The sequence below is a fragment of the Elgaria multicarinata genome, chromosome 6 (assembly GCF_023053635.1).
Source record: "Elgaria multicarinata webbii isolate HBS135686 ecotype San Diego chromosome 6, rElgMul1.1.pri, whole genome shotgun sequence".
NCBI classification, from domain to species: domain Eukaryota; kingdom Metazoa; phylum Chordata; class Lepidosauria; order Squamata; family Anguidae; genus Elgaria; species Elgaria multicarinata.
Window position 1 is genome coordinate 27505804 of NC_086176.1, and position 24453 is coordinate 27530256.

At 40.7% G+C, this 24453-nt stretch overlaps 1 protein-coding gene across 2 annotated transcripts in view; it reads left to right on the forward strand.

The window, feature by feature from the left end:
- The window catches only part of ECPAS (Ecm29 proteasome adaptor and scaffold), a 78801-nt gene that overhangs the window by 3189 nt on the left and 51159 nt on the right, over positions 1-24453 (forward strand). For both annotated transcript variants that reach the window (XM_063129185.1, XM_063129186.1), the window contains exons 3-12: positions 6288-6418; positions 7221-7337; positions 8836-8954; positions 10206-10355; positions 12116-12287; positions 12669-12808; positions 14514-14595; positions 21319-21438; positions 22508-22593; positions 23487-23565. In XM_063129185.1, the coding sequence (XP_062985255.1) occupies positions 6288-6418; positions 7221-7337; positions 8836-8954; positions 10206-10355; positions 12116-12287; positions 12669-12808; positions 14514-14595; positions 21319-21438; positions 22508-22593; positions 23487-23565 (1196 nt within the window). The remainder of the gene's footprint in view (positions 1-6287; positions 6419-7220; positions 7338-8835; positions 8955-10205; positions 10356-12115; positions 12288-12668; positions 12809-14513; positions 14596-21318; positions 21439-22507; positions 22594-23486; positions 23566-24453) is intronic.

Sequence of the window (24453 nt, forward strand, 5' to 3'; positions counted from 1 at the left end):
ATGGATTATTCACATGAGGATAAGATACTGAGCCACTGGTGCTGGATTGAGGCTAGCATCACTATAGTCCTGATAATAAACTCCATTTTTAAAAATTGTTTCCAAAATGTCCTTATTTCCCTTCTCATTAACTCTGGGCTCTGATGGGAATGGTTGCAGCATAGTTACTTCCTGCACTGGGCCATATGCAAGAGGGGCATGCTGCAATTCCTTCCCATGCCAGGGTAGCCCTGTCTGGAAACTGGGAGAGCACTGCTGTATGACAGAGCAGCTCTATAGGGTCAGGGGATTTTCATGTTACTCTAGTGGTATGGGAAGGAGCATACTGCAGCAGCCCCAGCACTTGAAGGCAACAGAAGGAGTCCTATGTCCCAGGCAAGTTCAGACCCTACCCCAAGTCTTTGCTTTGTGTTTTCTGCCATATGCCTAGAACAGCTTTCCTTTCTCTATTTGTCAAACCATCTTCCAGCACTTTCCTTAAATCCCCTATTAAAATTCAGTACTTCCACAAAGTCTTCCCTAGACTACCACAGCTCCATATTTTTCTACATTGGTTGGGGCTAGTTTGCTCTTCCCTGACAGAAGACATTTTAGTGCTGGAGGCAGAAAATCTAAATAGTACCCTCATTTGGTGGTAAAAAATATATCCACAGACTAAATAATATGCAATTGTAATGGTAGCCTAAAAATCGTTGCCTGTAATAGGATGGGCTGCTTAACCCTGCTGATCGTAGGAGCAGCTTTGCCTCCTTTCCTTCCAGGATTTAGAAAGGCATTTGGTGGTGAAGAAGGATTTTTTAATTGACTTTTAATGCAGCTGAAGGTTTTAATTGACATTGTTCTGTGTGGGTTTATTATTCCTTTTGTTGCAATGATTTTATTTTGAGCCACTCAGTCAGGTCGGTCTAAAGGGTAGAATAAAAATATATAATAAAATCAAGGTCCAAACCTTTCCCTATCTCTTCTTTTTGGCCTGTCTTAGATTGTAAGTAAACACTATCATGCTTATAATCTATATGTAGTTCCCATTCCATTGACTTAAATAAGTCTGGACACCTCTCTTCTCTTTCACTGTACTACAGTATGTTTTTTAAAAAGAAAAGTGGGGGAAGCTCGGAGGATGGCAACAAGGGAGAGGGCCTTTTCGGTGGTGGCCCCTTGACTGGAATGATCTCCCTGATGAGGCTTGCCTGGCGCCAACATTGTTATCTTTCAGGCGCCAGGTCAAGACTTTCCTCTTCTCCCAGGCATTTAATGGCATTGAACGCTAAGTTTGTTTTTTAATGGACCCCAGAATTGTTGTTTTAAATGGATGCTGCTGTTTTTATACTGTTGTCTTTATGTCTCTGATGGTTTTAAAATTTTGTATACTTTTAATGTTTACTGTTTTTAGCTTTTGTGAACCGCCCAGAGAGCTTCGGCTGTGGGGCGGTATATAAATGTAAATAAATAAATAATACTACAAACAGGAATGATTAATCCAGCTCTTCCATGCTGATAAATGGGCCTTTCTAACAGGGTTTTGGGGCGAAGGTTTTAAGGATCATCATACAGTGCTCCTTTGAAGTATTTTGAAATAAGCTGCCTTTAAATAATGGGTTCTCCCTTATGATTATAGTGTTGAAATCTAGATTGCTCTTGCAAATTGATGCCCTCTCTTTGAGATCGGGCGAAATTAATTTCCTAAACCAGTGGAAGACAGACCGCAAGTTTGCAGGATCCGATTTGTTTTTAACTAGACCCTCGAGATCCGCCAACTACAGCCAAGTGCAAAGCACTTATATTTAGAAGTGAAGAATTCAGAGACCAAGAATTTGCCTTGACTTCCAGAACTGAACAGAATTCACACAAAAATCCACTCCTGATTGCTCCAAGTTTTATTTTAATTTTTTCATTTCAGCAGTCTAGTTTAGGGCTGCTATTGTTAAACAGTTGAGCTGTAGAAATCCTTTCTGATCTACTGCAAATCATCGACAGATCTACCAGTAGATTCATACCTCTGTCCTAAACCACCTTACGTAATATTTATTTATTTATTACGTTTTTATACCGCCCAATAGCCGAAGCTCTCTGGGAGGTTCGCATATTACTGTTGCAAGCCCTGTAGTTTAATCCTATTATGTAAAAGGCCTATTGTGTAATATATTTTTTATCTGTATCTGTGCAGCTTTGTAAATACAGATAAAAAACAAAAACAACCAGGAGGGTGTGAGGAAAGGCCCCTGTTTCTCTCCTCTAGCCCCCCTCCATTTTTTTTATTTACAGGGACGTGCGGAGCTCTCCTGAGTTCCCGGAGGTCCACCCACTTCCCTGTTCAGCTGATGGTGACCAATCAGAGGGTGCCATCAGCTGTGACATGCTTCCACAGCCAAAAAAAAAGTCAGGGTAAGTGCCTGACTTTTTTTCAGCAGAGTTTCTGGGGTTTGCCCGAGCTGGGTACACCTGTCATGAAAATCATCAGGTTTGACATATTCCAGGCACACAGCTGTGTCCATTTTGTATTCAGTCTATGAATCTGATATACTGATACTATTTGGATATTCTACTATGAAAATAATCTCCGTCAAATTACTGAGAATATTGGATAATATTTTTACGCCATTATTCTTGCTATGAGAATACCCATTCCTGGTCTGAAAAAAATGGAAATAATGGTATAAACAAACATTTTCACAGGTTTGAACATGCATGCTAAACGGAACAGGCTGCTTTGAAAAAAAGAGCAATTTGAAATTGGGGCTCAGTCTCTGAAAAGATGAATTTATTGTTTTGGGGGAAAGTCTTGTAGTCTTAAAAAAAAGGAATGATATGTAGTCAGATTGTATAGTTTTGTTGCCAAAATCTGACCCTGTGCTAGTACTGTGTGGCCAGCCTAGAGGGGAACTTATTTTAAAGCTTTGGAAGAGGTGTTATGGTAGTTGAAGGGGCTGGACGCTAGGGTGGGAAGCAGCGGCTACAATATACTGTAAGGCTAGATCTTTTTAATCTGCCTTCAAATGTTTTGCGTGAGTACATCCACTGCAGCAGTTTGGAATAAGGGCTCCTTTCTTCCCAGGCTGGTCAGTGTCTTGCTTCTCCATGTCCCTAGAAACACCTTTAGTGGCAGTACCTATATAGCCTTTTTTCAGATCAGCCAAGCAGGATGCTCATGCAGAGTAGAAGCACTCAGTGGCTCAACTCAGACAACACATTTCTCTGCGCAATGAGAAAATTCCACTCAGTGATTGAGTTTGTAGGGGGTACTCACCATGTTCTGATTCCACTGTTGTTTGACTGTGGGCTACCGTGGAGTTGAGTAAAAGGCAACGTGATGTTTGATTGACAGTTTCTCCGCCCTCTCTCCTCCCGCAGTCCTCCTGATGGTATCCCATCAGCCATTGCTGCAAAAAAACAATCCTGGCGGCTCTCCTACAGCGGTACTTGCTCCTTTCGCTACTCTTGCCAGAGAACTCTGTAGCCAGAAGGAAAAGTCCACTCAACCCAACGGAAAACTTCATGGAGCCCTCCACACAACACAACATTTGTGCAGGAACTGTCCTTTGCACAGCATGGATATTCAGCATGGAGTATTTTCTAAAAAAAAAAAAAAAATCACAACTCCACCGTGGGGTTGGAGTTTCCCTCCGGACAACACATTTCTCAACAGTGGTATAAAACTCCACTGTGGAGTTCTAAAACCACCATTGAGAAATGTGTTTCCTGAACTAAACCAGTTGCTGCAGCATAGTTGCTGAGCCGGTTGCAATTGTTGAGCTGTTAGGATCCCCCCTCCCCCTGCTTTATGGCAACCAGTGGGAAACAACTTGTGTATCGAGCGGGATGTTAATTGAACAACTGCCATTGTCCTTAGTGAGCAAATTATAGGCCAGAAAAGTATAAAGTTTTCTTAAAAGTATACAGGTTTCTTAGGATATATTAGATTGCTAGGCACTACTGTGTAAAATACTATAGGAACTTGGGTATGGCTTACCATTTAAAGAGCAGAGGGTGGAGTTCATAATATATTCACACATGTCTTCCAACTATACTTCTCTTACACCATTAGTAGTTTAGACCTGAAAAATGGCCCAGATGTTTTGTTTTTTAGATATTTATTTATTACATTTATATAATGCCCCATAGCTGAAGCTCTCTGGGCAGTTTACAGAAATGTGCTATCAAGTGTTAGAACAATATTGATCCCCCCCGGTGCTCCCTGTACTTTAGCCTAGTGAGATTTAACATTTATCACTTCTGCTTGCTGTTGAACAAATAGATTAGAAGAGAAAATATATCCTCTCACTATAGAAGTCTTGTATCATAGATAAACTGTTAACTAATCTCTAAAATATATTATCTAGCTGTGCAGTTCTTACAATGGGTGGTTCAAGGGTCTACAGATTTTGAATGAGTTTTAAGGCTTGCTTTTATTTTCAGTTTGCACCCACCCCTGGGTTTGGCACATGCATAAAATCTGGGGAAGAGTGGGATCCCATCTCACTTTGCATCTGACTTTAAGATGGTCAGAAACAGTAAGTGTCTCTTTTGAAGGTTATGATCTTCCTCAAGCATTGCAGTGATCGGAAGCTCCTGAACTCTGAGGCATCTGATCATCCAGTGCACAGCGGGAAGAGAGGCAGAGGCAATCCACCCTGCAGATTTTGCTAGATGGGTTTTTAGATGGGTTTTTTAGCCCATCTGGAGAGCGCGCTTCGGAGGGGGAGGGAAGGAGGCGGGAAGAGGCTCAGGATAATTCGTATCCTGGCCTGTCAGATCTCCTCCTCTCCTCATCCATTGGAACACCCACACCCTGAGATTGAATTCCGACTTTGTCTGAGCTGGCTGCAAGAGGGTCAGGAGTGGATCTCTGACTCTGCCTTCTGAGGTTGGAACGCTGTCGTAAACCTCGGAGAGATTTTACAAGCAATTCTATGGTCCCTAGGAGGCTCTCTCAGAGACCATAGAATTGCTCTTTTCGTTGATTAATATATCAGTTAAAATTATTAAAGGTTTCAACTTTGGGATATGCCATGATTTGGGCAAAAAAGCAAAAACATATGACTTAAATGCAGATCCAGGGTTTGTATATCATTCATGATGTTCTCTCTTTAGGCATGTCCTTTCACACCGATAGATGTTCTGCAAACTATGGTTACCAAATTGAAGCCACTCTCATGAATCCGTGCTCCTCTTTTCCCTTTCCCACAGCAATTCACCTCTCCCTTCCCTTAACCATGGTTTGCATCAATGTAAATCTTATACAGAACCATGGTGAATAAATAAAATTGTGGCCAGATCTACACCAGGCAGGATATAACACTATGAAAGCGGTTTGACAATGGTATATGGAATGTGTTATGGGCCCCAACAGTAGTCAGTGCACTTCAATTCTGTTATACAGCAGTAGTGTAGAACCTGGTTGTGTGGGGTGGGGGAGAAATGGCACTGAAAAGGATGATGTAACTGGCTGACGGTTTGCAAACTATGGTTTGGAGAAGGAAGCAGCGTTATCAATAGCCCACTGATAAGGGAGCTTTCAAAAAATAGCTGGTGTACACACACAAACTGTATTCTTGAAGCAGTGTAGCATATTTCTCTTCATTATAACTTTGTGTCCACAAATAGGTGTGGCTAGCATGTTAATTGCAGTTAAGATAATTGTTTAATGTTTTATTACCCATACTGACACCTTAGGATCAGACTAGCCACAAATTAAAACAGACAAATAAAAAGGATGATTGGTGACTCTTACTGACACAAATGGTCTTATGTAGCAATGAAAAGTATAACTGCTAGTGCAGTGGAATCAGTGGCATTGTTCAGATATGGGATATTTGTATTCATTTGTATGGGATGCTTTGCTGGCACTGTTGTGAAGGGTGCTAAGATATTTAAAAAGCTTGAGTCTTGACAGTCAAAACCTTTAGTTAAGCAGTACTAAAATTCAGTCAGTTTTGTTTTAGTGGTGAATAAAGTAATGTATATATTTTAAACAGTAGCTAGTTTACTAATACATCAAAACCAATAAAAACGCTATACTCCTCGAGAATTTTGTTTCTCTTGATTGGTGTTTCAGACATATTTATTCGTTTTCATAAGTTTTCACAATCTCTGTCAATCCAGCAGAAGGATCACATTGTTCTAGGAACATTGTATTGAGGGCATTATTAAAACGGAGTAAGATGGAAGTATATTGGGAATTACGGCATTGTATAATTTCATTTAAAACTGAGCTTGAGGTATGACTGTTTTACTGTTAGTTATAGATTTTTCGTTCTTAAATACATTTTTCCTTTTCCTTTTTATAGATCAGCTTGAACGTGTCTTCTTACGTCTTGGCCATGCAGAAACGGATGAGCAATTGCAGAGTATTATATCTAAATTTCTACCCCCTGTTCTTCTGAAGCTTTCCAGTACACAGGAAGGAGTACGTAAGAAGGTATGTATGGCTGTCTGGGTAAAGAAACTTAGAAAAATACAAAGTGTTAAAAATTCTCTCTCATATTAGTTTTATATGCATATAATTAATCTTGGTTGAAGTCAGTGTCCCAGTTCACACGTAAGACAACCCATGGGTTGTCAGGGTCACACGGAAGCAAGCAGTTGCGTCCTGAATGTTTGCCACTTCCGCTTGGCATCCATTTTCTCCAACAACCCAGGAATGCCCTTGGTTGCATGATGCAATGTCTGAACCCAGAACTCTGGGTTGTAGAGGGACAAATAACCCAGAGTTTGAACCCAAGGTATGTTCCAGGGTTATTAAGAGAAACTGGATGCAAAGTGGAAGTGACAAGTGGGTGGGTGACAACATTCATGCTTGCTCTTGTTTGGCCCTGACAATTCATGTGTTAAACAAACCATGAACTGCCATTATGTGAGAACCGAGACAGTGAGTGTACCATCACAGATTTTTTTTAAATTAAACTTTTATTTTTTGCTGGTAACATACATTTATTATAGTGTGCTGTTCTGCTTCAGGAAAATATAATGATTTGGTTGACTTTTTGGTTCAGATTCAGCTTATCTCCCTGGTTTCATCATATATACAGGCAAAAGGAATAACAAATGGAAGCCATGCTGAAAAAGATTATATGGAAAGAAATATATAGTATATGGCCATTTGATATGTTTCCCCTTGATTATATAGACATTATTAGCTCATTATATTTCATGCTTCAGAAAATGTACAGTAACTATAGAATCCAAACCAGTGAAATCAAGGATTATTTCCTCCCTTTCAGGTTATGGAACTGCTGGTTCACCTGAATAAACGTATCAAAAGTCGTCCCAAAATCCAGCTTCCAGTGGAGACCTTATTAGTCCAGTACCAAGATCCTTCTGCTGTGTCCTTTGTTACAGTAAGTACTTCCTTCCTGAAGAATTTTCTGATGAAATAAGAGATACTGTATTTTTCTCCTGAAGACTTGCTACAGTTCTAAATGTCATCCAGTGCCTCATAAGGATGACTTTGTTATTTTTAAAACTCAAGGCACTTATGCCATCGGAACAGATGGAAGGGATTCTGTTATTAGGTTTTTCATGTATGGACTTTAATATTCCTGTTGCTGTCAAGGGAAGCCCAGTCTAGCTGAAGATCCCATTAGAAAGCTGTCTTATAATAAGTTAGACCATTGGTCTGTTTAGGTCTACACTGAATGGCAGTGGCTCACCAAGGTTTCAGATAGGAGTCCTTCCCAGCCCTACCTGGAACCTTATGCATCTAAAGCATGGGCTCTATTACTGAGCTCCAACCTTTCCCCACTGACTTAGGAGATATGTAAATATCTAGTAAAAGATTGCAAACCTTAATTTCCAAACACTACAGTGTACATCTATATGTGTAGAATTTCTTATTTTTTACTTGGAAGTTTGGATGCGTAAGGAAAGTAATGCCTTTATTACTTCCCTTACTTTATTACTTTCTTTAGATTTATAACCTGTCTGATTCCATTGCCAAAGGTCATGTCACATTAACACCCTCCCACACCCAAATCCAAGAAAGATTATGCTTTGGCAGATCACTGGGGCAGGATGTTGAAAAGGGTTGGGTGGCGAACAATATGTAGATGGTTGCTATTGGGGGTGGGGGGGAAGCAGCTCACAGGTAGTACTAAGGGCTTTCCCAGTAAATTGGAGAGATTGTGGTGGGACATAGACAATCTTTTAAATATAAGGGGCCCAATTCATTAAGGTCTTTAGCAGCTGAAGGCAGCGTCTTAAAATTTACCCAAAAGACAGTGCAGTCACTGGGGTGCAGAAGTAGTGTGGTCCTTCTCTTAGGAGGTAGAAGCCACTTCTCTTAGGAGGTAGGCTCCTGAATTCAGGCCCATTTACAGTGTATTTCAGTATTTCAAGTTTATAAAGGTGAACAGTGTTATGCATATTCCTGGTGAACCAGTCTAGTTGACTGTCAGATATTAAGATAATTTCAGTGCCATTTACCAAGTACAGGCTTTATATTTACAGGTTTCTTAAATGTTTATGCAGATGTCTTAAGAAAGGGATGCAGAATCTCAGACCTGTGAGCCAAATCCAGATGGCCAAACCTCCGTCCTCTAGCCATGCCTCATTCCCCCAACCACTGATTATTTAGTGGTTCCCAGCTTTTGTATGTTTTGTTTTTCCTCCAGTTTAAAAGGTTGAAATGTGTCTCATAAGGCTTAGTAGTAAGAACTTTAAGATAAAATGTGTTGGGGTCCCCCCCCACACTTTGGCCCTGTCCACCACCAAAGTGTGGCTCCTGAAAACTTGTCCAAAATGGAATTTGTCCTTGGGCTGAAAGAGTTTCTGCTCCTCTGTCTTAGGGGGCTGTTCTTTTGCGATGGTTCTATGTAGCTGTATCTTGTACTTTTGCAGAATTTTACAATAATATATGTTAAGATGGGTTACCCTCGTTTGCCTGTGGAAAAGCAATGTGAGCTGGCTCCCACTCTCCTTACTGCAATGGAAGGAAAACCTCAACCCCAACAAGACAGGTATGATGTCCTCAGCATACAGCTTCTTTTTCTCATCTTAATTTTACTTGCCCAATCTAAAAATAATAATAAATCTTTTAATGGGCCTGATAGTATTGCAGATCGCAAAAATCATGCGATGCTGCCCTTCTGGGACAATGCCACTTCAGATTTCACATGTGGAGGGGTTATGTTGTTTGAATGTTTTCCCATATGAAATTCTCTCTTCCTGCAGAAATCTAACATGTCAAGAAGAAGGCCGGATGGAATTGTCTTCTTTCTGGGCTTGCTTTTCTCAGAGACTTTTTGATTCTTTTTTTTAAAGAGGCAAATTTGAGTTCTTCTGTGTATTGGGTACTTTTGAAAATGTAGACATTAGAATTAGTTAGTTTTTAAGGCCATGGAGCTTATGACCCTGTCTGCACATAATGATGAACCAGAATTTTTGAGAATGCTGGCTTATTGTTAATGAGTTGTGCTTGTGCATGCCACCATTTCACAGGAGCAGCTAAACTAACCAGAATCCAAAAGCTTAGTGTGTTGGCTGAACCCGGGCTCCTGCCTTTTCAGTTGAGAATCACAAATGGTGCTTTGTTCTTGGTTTACGATTTCTGGGTTGTTTGGGAATTTCAAGCCAGGAGCTCCAGTTTGGATGATATCGTAAGCTTTTCGATTCTGGTGAATTTAGCTGTTCGCACTGATAGGAGCCAAGAAGAAGGGAAAAGTAAGCTAGGATTCTCTAGAATTCTGGCTTATTGTTGCATGTTAAAACAGATCATCTGTCCGGGTGCTCCAGTTGAGCATTTTCAATGTTTAAATATCTCGCTCCATTTAGAAAGAAATATTCCTACAGATAAATCATATTCTGGGGTTTAACCTGCTGAGCTGCTAATCACCCTCAGATTTAGCTGATTTCAGTGAAATTTTAAAGCTGCAGTTCCATTCGGGACTAGTTACTAACTAGATATAAAAGTGTATTTTTAATGTAGACATCATTGCCTACAATGTCTAATTCTAGATTGAGAAAATGTAGATTTATGTTTTCATAAATGGAGAGAAAATAAATCAAAATAAAGATGAATTTTTAAAGACTCTTAAAATGTTGTTGGAGTTTGCTTCTTGGGTACATTAATTTGCTTTCCCTCTCAGTGTTAAGTATCCAGTGAAAAAGGCAAGTTTCACAGGCGTGCCTTATTTGTAATTTATCTGCTTAGTGTAAAAATTCAAATGTTGTTTCATTAAATAGTTGCAGTAAATATAATTGTTTTTCAGCCTAATGCACCTTCTAATACCAACCCTTTTTCATATGAAATATCCTGTTGAACCTCTGAAAGCAGCTTCTCCGTTTAATCTTGCTGAAAAACCAAAGACTGTACAGCTGCTATTGGATTTTATGTTGGATGTCCTCCTTATGCCTTATGGGTAAGTAAAGGCACAGAGAAGCAATGGCCATTTCTGCTCCCATACTATTGTATAGCTGGTGCTGTTAAAGTCTCATAAGGAAGTGGGGAAAACTCTCATTTTTAAAATGGTGTTCTCAGGGCTGAGACCTTGTTTGCTACCTCAGATCTATTATAAATTGATGGGCAAATCCATCAGTGCTGATTCTTACAGGAGCTGCTTGAAATGCTTAGTGGTTCTACCTGTGTTTGGTTCAGATACAGTTTCAGATGAGTTTGGGGAAGCCCTGTTTAGTAATAATCAAAGTTACTGAATGTGTGTGGATGTAATTCATTGGGACTGTGACCGTATAATAAATGATGATGATGATGATGGTGTGGACGTAATCATTAAAAGTGGTCAGTCTTAGGTGCGGGAATGTGTGCTCTAAAAGGTGGTGGATCTAGTTTGCTTGTAACAGCAGCAAATTGTCGATTAATTTAAATATGCAACCTCCAGTTGTAGATTGCTGATGTGTTGGACTGCAATTTGTAGCCCAGCACACCTGTGATTTGCAAGTTGGTGCCTGCTGTGACACATGCAAACGAAACACAAAAAGACATTATGTTTTTCACAACTATTGTTTTAGTCATGTGCAAATTTATACGCTTAATGGACAGATTAATATTAACCAGATTACTATTAACCTGAGTAGAGCTCTGCTCAGAACTCCCCGGCTGGTGGAAATTGGTGGGGAGGTGATTTTCACCTTCCTCCTGTTCCTTTGCAGCCTGCAGCACCACTTTCCCCACTGTTCTGGAAGGTTATCCAACCCTCTGGGGCAGATTTTCAAGGGACATAGGGGACTGCAGAGGGGAAAACTCTTCCTCTCTTATTCAAGCCAGGAGAAAAACTCTGCTGGATCAAAAGTCTCCAGCTGACAGAAGGATCTCTTTTGTCTACAGGAGGCTTTTGTTGAACGGAACTCCCTGAATTTATCCTTCTCTGAAACGTGGTTGTTTGAAAACTTTGAATATGTTTTTCCTTTATTTTAAACAGTGATATTAATTTTCCACAGAATTGCTATATGTTGTACCTTCTAGTGATCTATTTAGTAACTTGTAGGGTCTTTGGTAGCAAAGTCATTGGGCCTGTTCAGACAACATGCTAGCCACGGTTAGGCCACTAACCTTTTTGCAGCAAATGGTTAGTGAGCATGTTTAAATCGTGGTTATGTAGCCCCCATGATTAGGAATGGTTCACAAGACATGCTAAGCCATAATGTTTAGCTCAAGATGCTTAACCACCATGGCTTAGAGTGTCATTTGAACAGGGTTTTTGTAAGGTATATGTTGTGACATCTCTTACATATTTGCTTGCATTCTTGTATATAAGGCATTCAAGATGAGCTACTGACATGGTTTGCACAATCACTGCGGCTTAAACAAGTTACAGTGGCTTGTTTAAGCCGCGATGCCTGAATAATCACTGCCTGGGCATAGCTTATTTTGTCCAAACTTGGGCAACATGGCTTGTTGAATGTTAAATAACCCTTAAATAACCCATGGGCTGTTCTTTTGCTCTCTGCTGCTCTGCAGTGCCACCAGGTATTACAGTTAATTGGCCATATGACTCAAGGGCCTGATTGGGCTTCTGTGTCTGGCTCGGTTCTTCACTCTGAGTAACTTGCAACTCTGGCACAATCTATGGTGTCCTTGGACTGATTCAGCCGCCAGCTCACCAACCCTGACTCAAGGGATTTAAATTCCCTTTCTAGAACTTCAACTTCTCTCTCCCTCTAGATATGTATTGAATGAATCCCAGAGTCGCCAAAGTGTGCCAACGGGACAGGGCTCTTCTTCATCAAGTAGTTCTGGAGGTTCTGGGATCCCTCAGCCTCCTCCAGGAATGAGCTTTTATGCAGCCAAGCGGGTCATTGGAGACAGCCCATGGACGCCTGAACAGCTGGAACAGGTAAAGCCAAATTCATTGCAGTGTCGAAGGGTAACGTTTGCATTAAAAACTGCCAAATGGATGCATATGAGCTCAGCTGTTAGGGACAAAGAAAGGGTAGTGTCGGGGAAGGTGCTGTCTTTTGATACATGAAAGACGAAGTGCAGAAGGTTGGTTACTGCAGCCCTTGCTATTTTGGCAGCATGCTAACAGTAGTACTCTGATGGGGGTGGGAGATATTTTGGGGTGGGGCGACATTTACCCCTTTAACTAGCTATTCATTTTATTTAGCTCTATCATCCTGTGATTATAACAAGTCTCAATCCTCACTATTGCCATTTTTAGATCTTGTGTTCAATCAGAGTAACTGACTTTTGTCCTTTTTTCTGTATTGCTGGGCAGTGTAAATTAGGCATAGTGAAGTGCATTGAAGCTGAGCAAGTGCCTGAACTTGAAGCTATCATACATTTGGTCATTGCTTCCAGTGACACTCGGCACAGTGTAGCCACCGCAGCAGATCTTGAACTGAAAAGCAAGCAAAGGTAATGATTTGTAATTTTAAAAGCTTTGAATAGGGCTTCTTTGTGTGTGTGTTTTGTCTTTATAGAAAGTGAGGCTAAATATTGGAAATCCTTGGGTTCTTTTTGCTTATTGCAACAAAAGTTTGCTTCTCACACTGGCCTGCATTGGCAATTGCATTTGCTAAGTTGCTGATGCCGTCACATTGTATAACCTCCCTACCACTCTGGTACCTCCTTTTCCCATGTGTTCTAGCATCTAGATTGTAGCAACATCCATGCTAGCAATGGGGTGAGTAATGGGGGTTTACTCACACTATAGAGAACCTGCTTTCCTTTCAGATTATGGTGAGGTGGGCAGTTTAAACTTTTGTGATGAGAATAGAGCCCTATTCAGGTGTTATTGGTTGAGCCTGTGGAAGGAGGTGAAGGACTGGTGCCAGCACAACCTCTTCTTACAATAAGGGGATTGGGATTATGGTCCTATGCTCCTGCAATCAAAAATAGAAAATTACTGTAAGTTGATTACTGGGGCAGTGACTATGATTCTATAAATTCTAATAAAAATTGCAATAGGAAAAATATAAATGTCATAAATAAAATATTAATGCATAATGATTATAACAAATCAAAATGTTTTTATTTGGATCCAAAAAGCTACTTTGTGCTCACCAATGTTTATTTAAGACATTCAGATATTACAAGATGATGACTTGGTTCACATGTTACCTAGGGAGGTGGTGAGCTCTCCCACACTAGAGGCCTTGAAGAGGCAGCTGGACAAGCATCTGTCGGGGATGCTTTAGGGTGGATTCCTGCATTGAGCAGGGGGTTGGACTCGATGGCCTTGTAGGCCCCTTCCAACTCTGCTATTCTATGATTCTATGATTCTATGTCATGACCAACTACGGGCTAAATATCCTATAGTTTGTTAAGGCTGCACAGAAGTAAGTCAGTACGCTGTTTCCTGTCCTGTTGCTGCTTCTACTTCATTTCTGCTTTTGTAAACAACCAGGAATGCCCCTACGAATCCAGAACTCTGAGTTGTTGAGGGGGAAATAACCCAGAGTTTAACCCAACAACAAACTATGAGTTAACCCTGGGTCGTTTCCCTCTCAACAACCCAGAGTTCCAGGTTCACACTTCATGACGAACCACCCAGGAACAGAAATGAAGCGGCAAGTGGGTGGGAGGCAGCGTACTTGCTCCCTCGCTCCTGCAAACTATGGGTTAAATAACCCATGGGTTGTCGTTACATGTGAACCAGGACAGTAGTTGGAAGAATGCAGACTTCAATAGAATAAGGAACTGCAGGGACTGGCATTGCTTTCCTTTTTTAAGCAATGCAGGCAGTACTGTGTATTTGTTATGATTCGAGTTTGTCATCTTTAGACATAAATACCCCTGTAATACGTGTTTAGAAAAAACAGTAAGGATATGTGATAATAAAACAGATAGAAAAGCCTAATTAATCACAACCACAAGAACAAACTATTTGTCAGGGAGGCAAACAAGTAGCAAGTTTTACAAGCTCCAAAGAATTGCTTGCTCTCAGTCTGTGTACTGTTCGTTTGTTAAGCGTGAGGAGAGTATGATAGTCAATTACTGAAATGTGTAGCATGGAAGAGAAAGTAATGCTCTGCTGGCAGCTAATTGGCTTCATTTATAATCATGTAAAATAATTAATTCAGCAACTTTACCGTGTATGTATCCTTTCAACATCCTTTAGCTTAATTGACTGGAATAATCCAGCCATCATCAACAAGCTGTACAAAGTGTACCTTGGGGACATACCACTAAAAACCAAGGAGGTAAGATTTGCTTTTGTACATATGTGTTCCTTCTTGATTTTTTATTAAATTGTGTGTGTGTTTAAAATTTGTCTTTATATTTGCAGCTTTTGTTATTTGTTGTAATAGTGATTCAGGCCAGTTGTGACTTTCAGGGTTAATCTGCTGCTCAAGCTGCTACCTAATCATATCTTGTTTGCTCAAAGTGAAGGTTATGTTTCAGGGCAGATATGCCAAGTTGTAATTTTCTGCTTACAAAAAACTAAGCTACTTAAGACATTACTTTCCAAATTAAAGGTAAGGATGTTGTTAAGGCATAATTTCCATTTAAGACATATGCTCTGTAATGCACGTCCATCGCTGCAAGGAGAAGGCTAACATCGGACTAGCTTTGTTAAGAATTTGTCACAACCTCAGGTTGACTAAAGAAAGGTCCAAACTTTGCAATTTAGGCCTTTAAAGGTGCAATCCTATGCATGTTTAGACAGAAAAAAGTCCTACTACTACATGCTCTCTGGGGAATGCTGGGAGTTGTAGGACTTCTTTCTGTCTAAACATGCATAGGATTGCATCCTAAAAGGGTTTGATACGTGGTGCATGAGAAAAAGAAAATACCTCTTCACACAAGGCACATTCATTTATGGAATTCAGTGTCAATCAGATTTGGTGATGGACCATTAGCTTGGATGGGTTGCAGAGGGGATTAGACAAATTAATGCAACATAGGTATAAGCCATTCTTGGCCATAATTGCCAAATGGAACATCATGGACAGTGTGGTCAGCATGGCACTAAATTCCGGTTGCAAGGCACAACAGAAGGGAAGGGCTGTTGACTTCATGCCCTCCTTGCAGGGTTCCCTCTGGCCATGTGAGTAACAGGATGCTGGCCTAGATAGACCTTTGGTTGGATCCAGTAGAGCTCCTCTTATTATTTACTGATTTTCAGGTCCATCAGCTGACATTAAGGGATTATATGCATTGGTCCGCTGCCAAGACGGCTGCTTTGGGGAACCTCTGATTTTGCATTTTGGTCAAGCCTAATCTACGCTAAATACATTTTTCTTATTGAGTCATCTTAGTGTTTGGACAATTTTTGTTAGAAATACATTAAGGAATTGAGGCTAAAACCATAAACACTGTTACCTGGAAGTAAGCCCCATTGAACTCACTGGGCCTTATTCCAAAGTAAACATAGAATCATAGAATCATAGAATCATAGAATAGCAGAGTTGGAAGGGGCCTACAAGGCCATCGAGTCCAACCCCCTGCTCAATGCAGGAATCCACCCTAAAGCATCCCTGACAGATGGTTGTCCAGCTGCCTCTTGAATGCCTCTAGTGTGGGAGAGCCCACAACCTCCCTAGGTAGCTGATTCCACTGTCGCACTGCTCTAACAGTCAGGAAGTTTTTCCTGATGTCCAGCCGGAATCTGGCTTCCTTTAACTTGAGCCCGTTATTCCGTGTCCTGCACTCTGGGAGAATCGAGAAGAGATCCTGGCCCTCCTCTGTGTGACAACCTTTTAAGTATTTGAAGAGTGCTATCATGTCTCCCCTCAATCTTCTCTTCTCCAGGCTAAACATGCCCAGTTCTTTCAGTCTCTCTTCATAGGGCTTTGTTTCTAGACCTCTGATCATCCTCGTTGCCCTCTTCTGAACACGCTCCAGCTTGTCTGCGTCCTTCTTGAATTGTGGAGCCCAGAACTGGACGCAATACTCTAGATGAGGCCTAACCAGGGCCGAATAGAGAGGAACCAGTACCTCACGTGATTTGGAAGCTATACTTCTATTAATGCAGCCCAAAATAGCATTTGCCTTTCTTGCAGCCATATCGCACTGTTGGCTCATATTCAGCTTGTGATCTACAACAATTCCAAGATCTTTCTCATTTGTAGTATTGCTGAGCCAAGTGTCCCCCATCTTGTAACTGTGCATTTGGTTTCTATTCCCTAAATGTAGAACTTGGCATTTATCCCTATTAAATTTCATTCTGTTGTTTTCAGCCCAGCACCCCAGCCTATCAAGATCACTTTGAAGTTTGTTTCTGTCTTCCAGGGTATTAGCTATCCCACCCAATTTGGTGTCATCTGCAAATTTGATCAGCGTTCCCTGCACCTCCTCGTCCAAATCATTAATAAAAATGTTGAAGAGCACTGGGCCCAGGACTGAGCCCTGCGGCACCCCACTCGTTGCCTCTCCCCAGTTTGAGAAGGTTCCATTGATAAGTACTCTTTGAGTCCGATTCTGTAGCCAACTGTGGATCCACCTAATAGTTGTTCCATCTAGCCCACTTTTAGCTAGTTTGTTAATCAGAATGTCATGTGGTACTTTGTCAAAAGCTTTGCTGAAGTCAAGATATATGACATCCACAGCATTCCCACAGTCCACAAGGGAGGTTATCCTATCAAAAAATGAGATCAAATTAGTCTGACAGGATTTGTTCCTGACAAATCCATGTTGGCTTCTAGTAATCACTGCATTGATTTCAAGGTGTTTACAGATTGACTTCTTTATAATCTGCTCCAGAATTTTCCCAGGGATGGATGTCAGGCTGACTGGTCTGTAGTTCCCAGGTTCCTCCTTTTTGCCCTTTTTGAAGATAGGGACAACGTTAGCCCTCCTCCAGTCGTCCGGCACCTCACCCGTCTTCCATGATTTTGCAAAGATAATAGACAAAGGTTCTGAGAGTTCTTCCGCTAGCTCCTTCATTACTCTTGGATGCAGTTCATCGGGCCCTGGGGATTTGAACTCATTCAAGGAAATTAGGTGTTCTTTGACCATTTGTTTATCAATTTCAAACTGCAATCCTGCCCCCTCAACTTCTGCTTCACTTTTTCCAGGGGGGTCATAGATCCGCTTTTGGGAGAAGACTGAGGCAAAGTAGGAATTGAGCACTTCAGCCTTTTGTTTGTCGTCTGTTATCAATTTGCCATCCTCATTAAGCAGTTGAACCACCATTTCTTTCCTCTGTCTTAAGATCTTACATGCTTAAGATCTCCTTGTTAGTGATTTTCTCTGTGTCCTGACTGAAATCTCTGCAGGAATGGGGGATCTTCTGGAATAGCATGGGAATTGGAGTGGGGGCCTGTAGGCAGAAGGGGGAAAGGTCTGTGAAAATGAGGGATCACCTCCTCACAGCACAGCACAGTTGGTTTGGAACCATTGTTCTTTTGTTTACAGAAACGCTCCCTCATTGGCAGTGTCACTACCATGCTCCCTACATTTCTGTCTGGCATGGCATAGTGGGGTTGTGTGTGGAGCTGCTTTTTCACTGCATGTAGTTCTTTGCTTTGTTCCTTTCAGTTTACTAGAAATGAGGAAGAACTATGAATTTCTGTGGGTCTCCCTCAACTAGAAGGTTTATTTGTTAGTACGTGGTGAATGGTTAACCATATAGACACTTGGTAGAACTCTAGGAACCAAATTTGTGGGGGAAAGTGGGATTGAGGATCATTACGTTTAGAATTCTAACTTCAGCCTGCTTTTAGAATGAAAAGAATGAGACTCTCGGGGTTTATTCTTAGGTGTACGTGCATAAACCTTGCACATGGGGTGAACATATTTGTTTATGTTTTTAAAAAGGTATTTCCCCACTTTTCTTTACAAAATAAGCTCAAGCTGCTTACAAAAAGTACATAAGTACATAAAACACATAAAAAACATTTCAATTTACTAAAACCAATTTCTTACAATAAAGCCTAGAGCAAGATTTTATCCAGCCAACATAAAGTCAATAAAAGGATGCCGGACATTAGAAAAACAGGCAGTTTTTGGTCTACCATCTCTTAACCAGACGTATTATGTTAACTTAGTCATCCGTTATACAACCATTCTTTCAAAGTGGGGATAGTATTATTCTTTCAATTCCTGGAAATCAAAATCCTAGCTGCAATCAATACTTTCTGAACCATTTCTTCATGTATAGAATGTATATGTTCATCTACATAACCAAGCAGGACTATTAGAGTGTGCAAGAAAAGGACTGGGTTCGGACAACCTGATAACCAATGGTGGTTTAAATAATTGATGGTTGGTTATTTAACCCACTGTGGGTTATTGTGTTGTGTGGCAGGAGTTTTTTTAACCAAGGGTTGGTTATTTGGCCCAAACAATCAACGCTGTGCAGAGTTGGCTAGTTGAACCACCGTTGGTTATCGTGTTATGGGGAGTCACCATTGGTTATTTCCTCTGCAACCGTTGGTTATTTTGTCAGCCACAGAGTCGTAAAGCAAGAGTGGTCAAAGTGGCCCCTGCCACTCTAGTTAGCCGCAGGATAGATTTTTGGCAGCAGTGGCTGATAGGATACTAGCAGACGGACTGAGAGCAGGAGACAGAGGGCGAGGGATGAGTGAGTCAACTCAGCGTGGACTAATAGTCAACTGAACCTGATCCTAATCCGTACCACGGTTGATTATTATCAACAGATAAACAACTGTTGAGTCGATTATTACACAGCTGTTAAAACATGGGTAATGAAGTTGCATGTGCAACCTTTTTCCAAAAGTATCAGAGGGTATTCCCATCAGATGTGCATTGCCAACACTACCTTCAGAGTTCCCATAAATGTAATTCAATCAATTAGGTGTAGATAGTCTAGTCTTGATGCAGTATTTTACAGAGCTTCACTTTCATATTATTGTAAGGCTGGAGGCAGGCCAGATCTCATTAGAGGCCCGTATATGGATACGTAAGTTTCATCTCTGGTTAAAATTACTGTTTGTCCCTGTGGGTTTAGCTCCGCTTACTCTAACGGACACTTTCAATTCAAGGTGGAAAGATACTTGGAATAGGAAGTTGCAATCCCTAGGCTACTCCACGACTGCGGTCCTGAACCTAGGATACGAGAAAGCAAAAATGGATATTGCCCAAAGGATTCAAGACATCGATCTACAAGATCAATTGAGTCGAGCTAGCCTAAACTTGGGGTTCAGGGAAAATAGTGGTCCTCCTGCACTTGCCACATACCTGATAAACTTGTCCGTTCCGAGGCTCAGAAGAGCTTTTACGTTAGCCAGGTTTAATGTTTTACCTTCAGCATTGCTGGAGGGCAGATTTAAAAAAATCCCTTACAGCGAACGACAATGTCCATGTGGGTCGGGGGATGTTGAGACAATAGTCCATGTTTTACTTTACTGCCACCTGTATAAAGACCTCAGAGTTTCCTTAATAACACCACTCATAAAAAAATTCCCGGGCAGAACGGACAAATTTTGTTTAGATTACCTTTTGTCAGGCATGAATGCCCAAGTTACTGTGAAAGCGGCCAGATTTTGTGCTGCAGCCATCTCATGCCGTAAAGAGGCGAGACGTTAATAACATATGCACGTTTTTACATCTGTAACGTAATGTAATGTGTTAAATTGTATGGTGTTTGATTGGAGTGCTGGTTGTTATACCATAATAAACTTATTCATTCATTCACTGTCATATTAATGCAGAGTAAACATGTTGGGCCTTGTAAATAGATTTTCTTCCAAACCTGCACCGTAATCAAACGGCGAGTCACTCCTCTCTTCTCTAGTTTTGAAATTAGTGTGTAAGTCTGGATAGGAACGCCGCAGCCTTAGTCTTATTGTCCAGTTATCCTAACTTAAATGCATCCCAGCAAGGGAACTAGAAACCCAACAAGGACCTCTCCCCTCACTGCAGTTTCCATATATTTTAATTACTTAATAGATTTGTATACCTCTGAACATATTTAAAATCATCTCTAAGTGGCACTTGCCCTTCTCCTGTTCTCTCAGTGGTGGCAAAACCCAAGGTGATGACAGTCCCTTCCCCCAGAGCAGTTTATTCTTTGCGGTGACCTCTGAAAAAGGCTTCTGATCTGCACTTCAGTAGTTGTGGCCAAAGTGGCTGGACGTTCTTGTCCTCATGAGGCACGGCCTGGCTCCTCTTGGCCCCAGAGTCTCACACCAGTTCTCTTATGCTCCCTCACTGGCACTAAAGCCCTAGGGGACCAGCTGACAGCGTCATTCCCCCTCAGCAGCTGGTCTGGCCACCACAGCTTGCTGTTGGTGTCAGAAAGGGGGAAAAACACAAATTACCTTATGGGTGATTATTGATGAAGTCATTGATTGAGGAGAAAAACTAAAACTTTTATTCACTGTACCACTGAACACTGCTGATGGCAGGTTTGAGGGAGCCTTGGGCAAGTTGTCCTCCTCCTGGCAATGCCACCCTATTTGCAGCCCCCTCCTGCCACCCCCAATAAGTTTAACTGGCAGTGGCTGGCAGTAGCGGAGATGGGAATCCCATTTTCTATTCTTTTAGAAATGTTTTTCGTAGGGCAGGGGGCCAGCAGAGAGGAACTGGGTGAGGTTGCATGTGCCACCATCTCTGCCCAAGGCTTAAAGGCCTCCTTAGGAAATGAAGGTGGCACCAGCCTTGCTTGCTGTTTTCCTTCATAGTATTAGTATAAATGTTTGGAAAAGGGAAGCCAGTGGATGATGTTAGACCACATGGGCCTTTGCATTTGCCTGCCCCCATGCTGGGTGCTGACACCAATCTTGCCACTGAACTATGGATGAACTAAGCTGTGTCTTGCTTGATATTCAGCTTTGTTTTGGTTTTTAGCAGCTTATTTATGTTTGCATTTTGTGACTGAATTCATCTTATAGAACCCAAATCAAATACACGCTCTACTTTATATATATAAAATTGTAACAATGTTTGGCTAGCATGACCGGTATGAAGTTCTGTCTGAAATGCACATTCTCCCATAAACTCTTATCTGCTTATGCCAGGGAGCTGTTCTGAAACCAGAATTGAAACGTGATCCAGTCAGCACACGGGTTAAGTTAAAGATTGTCCCTCATCTTCTGCGTTCCAGGCAAGCAGCAGAAACATTTCCTGCAAATATTCAGGTAATGTTTTCACTTTTATAATAATGCAGTTCTCAACCCCTCAGAACCCAGTTCTAGGCACTCTGTCCCTCTATATCAGCTTTCCCCAAACTGACGCCCTCCAGATGTGTGCACTACAAATCTGATCACCCCGGCCAGTATGACCCTTGCTGGCTGTGGTAATGGGAGATGTAGTCCAGCACATCTGGAGGGCACCACGTTGGAGAAGTTTGCTTATATCATAAGATGTGGTGAGTCTTGGGTCATGGAGTATACAGTCCACCTAGCTAGAGTAGCATGCTAATAGTTCTAGAAACATTTTTCTATGATACCATGTGTGTTGTTTTCTACACTTCCACACTAGTGCCTGTGCCCAATGAAGAGCACTTGTTTGCTAAAGAGGTTTGGATGCACAAAGTATACATAAGTAATTCTTACTGAAGCATATACAAAAGCATACAATTTGAGATAACTTTCCTAGGTATTTATTTATTAATTAATTTATTACATTTTATCTTAGTGTCTGAAGAGGGGCTGTAGCTCAGTGGTTAGAGCACATGCATTTTTTGCAGAAGGGCCCAGGTTCAATCCTCAGTATCTCCAGGTGGGTTTGGAAAAGACTCCTGCCTGAAACCGTGAAGAGCTGTTGCCAGTCAGGTGTCAGCAGTACTGGGCGAAACGGAGCAATGGTCTGACTCAATTCTATCCAGTAGAATTTTAGGATATTTTAGTATGTTTTTAGGATGCTTTTAGGATGTTTTTAATTAGTATTTTATGTATTTTATGCTTATTGTTGTTCCCTGCCTTGATCCTATCAGAGAGGCGGGTAAGAAATATATTATTATTATTATTATTATTATTATTATTATTATTATTATTAGGCAGTTTTCTATGTTCCTGTTTTTCATTAAACATTTATGATAATCTTTTTAATAAGTTGAAAGTAGGCCAAACTTTACTGGGATATAGAAAATCCTGGGAGGAAAAATTATATAGTTTATCAGCATTCATCTTATAATTGCACTTACTGTTGTGGTACTTATGGAAAAATAATATTGATTGTTTCAAATGAGTTTTCTTTTCCTGCTAGGTTGTCTATGATGGACTTTTTGGTGCAAATACCAATGCAAAACTGAGAACCTTGTCTCTTCAATTTGTGCATCATATTTGTGTAATGTAAGTAATGCGATATTTTTATGGCATCATACGCACAAACATAGCATTGGTTGTCAAGGTACAGTTAAGTAATTTCATGATGAATAGAATATAATGATAAACTAGGAGAAGTAGGTGCTATCAGGAAAGATTATTAATGTTATTTTAATAGCGTTATTTTGGATCTCATACTCCAAAGGTAGCTTACAAATAAAAAAACAGTAAAATAATAAAACAGTACAAAATAAAACAATGACTTCACACAACATGATAACCCACATTCAAGTTTGAGCATGGGTTGTGGATAAACCACAAACAACTCATGAAGAAAATCCATGGTTTGTTGTTGGGTTGTAAGCTGTGGGTTGTTCATGGTTAACAAATCATGGTTTGTAAGCGCAGTTGAGTTCAAACAACACAACCCACAGTTCAACGACAACCTACATTCAATTCATACTCAGCCTTGAGAGTGTGTTAGCATATTGTATGAACCCAGTCAATACATAACACTATGATCATATAAAGGGGTAAGAATTACCTAAAACTACAGTATAATTTCTTTTTCTTCATCAAAGTATGCATATACACAAGGAATGATATAAGATACACAGATACATCAAAAAAGTGTGCAATTACTTTGGGAAGGCTGCTCTGTATCATACTGTCTACTTATATTCTTTAAGAAAATGCAGCAGTGAAAATAATTAAAACTACAATATTATCATCTAAAAGCTTCCTTAAAGAGCCAGTTTTTGCCTGCCTGTCAATTAGTTGAGCAGTGACTACTAGGCTGGACAGGTCTTCTTTTGGAAGGGAATTACATAATATTTTCTTTTATTCAAAGAAAGCAGTTGCTATGAGAATGTCTTTTAAAAACACACTAAATTCTTACTCTTTCTTGTATTGAATTTCAGTTGCCCAGATAGTAAGATTAAGCCACTAGGCCCCATGCTTCTAAATGGACTGACAAAACTGATTAATGAATATAAAGAGGTGAGTTCAGAGAATACTTCTCAAGAGTGACATTTACTGTGGAATTTGCCATGTCTTTTTTCATATTTGTGGAATGACTTGATACTTGCTTCAAAAGAGCTATTGAATATACATTAGGTATCACTATTAAAGAAAACAAGCTGGAACTGTAATATAATGGCTGTGTTCAGACAATCTGAATTCATATGGTTCATGTTCCCAGTTCGCTCCTCTCTAGGTTCGTGTGAGGAGACAAGCCAGGAAGCCATTAACTATAGCTTCCCATTACATCTGAACCAGGAAACGATGATCAGTGACTTCCAAACAAATCCTGATTTGTTAGCCAACTTTTAACCATGGGTACAAATTCTGGTTGTTTGGAAGCCATCAACCATAATTTCCTGGATCAGATGTAACAGGAAGCTATAGTTAACTGTGGTTTCCTGACTTGTTTCCCTGCTCATGTGAAAGGAGGAGAGAAACAGGAGTAAAGGGCCTGCATGCAAGTGCATGTAAGTCATGCATATCCTGGCTTATTAGGACAAAATTTGATTGCCTGAACTGGAGCAGTGTTGCAGTGTTCTTCCTTCTAATAGGAATGAATTCCATTCAGAGTTCTATCAACCTTTCCTTCCAAACAGGGCATTCTGCTTTCCCCTTTACCCAGTTTTCCATGTTCCAATTGACAAAGTTATGTGGCTACTGAACATGGTCAGTTCCCATTGGATTTTCTTTTTGGGTGCCCCCTCACCATTAAATAAAATAAAATGTTTTATGCTTCTTCAAATGTTGGCATTCCTCCAAGCTTGCTGATACCTCCCTCTTGTTTCTCCCCATTTTGGCTCAATTTCTTTCATTGTTCAAAAACGATTTTGCTATTAGAAGGAGTTATATGTGTGAAAGCTGATG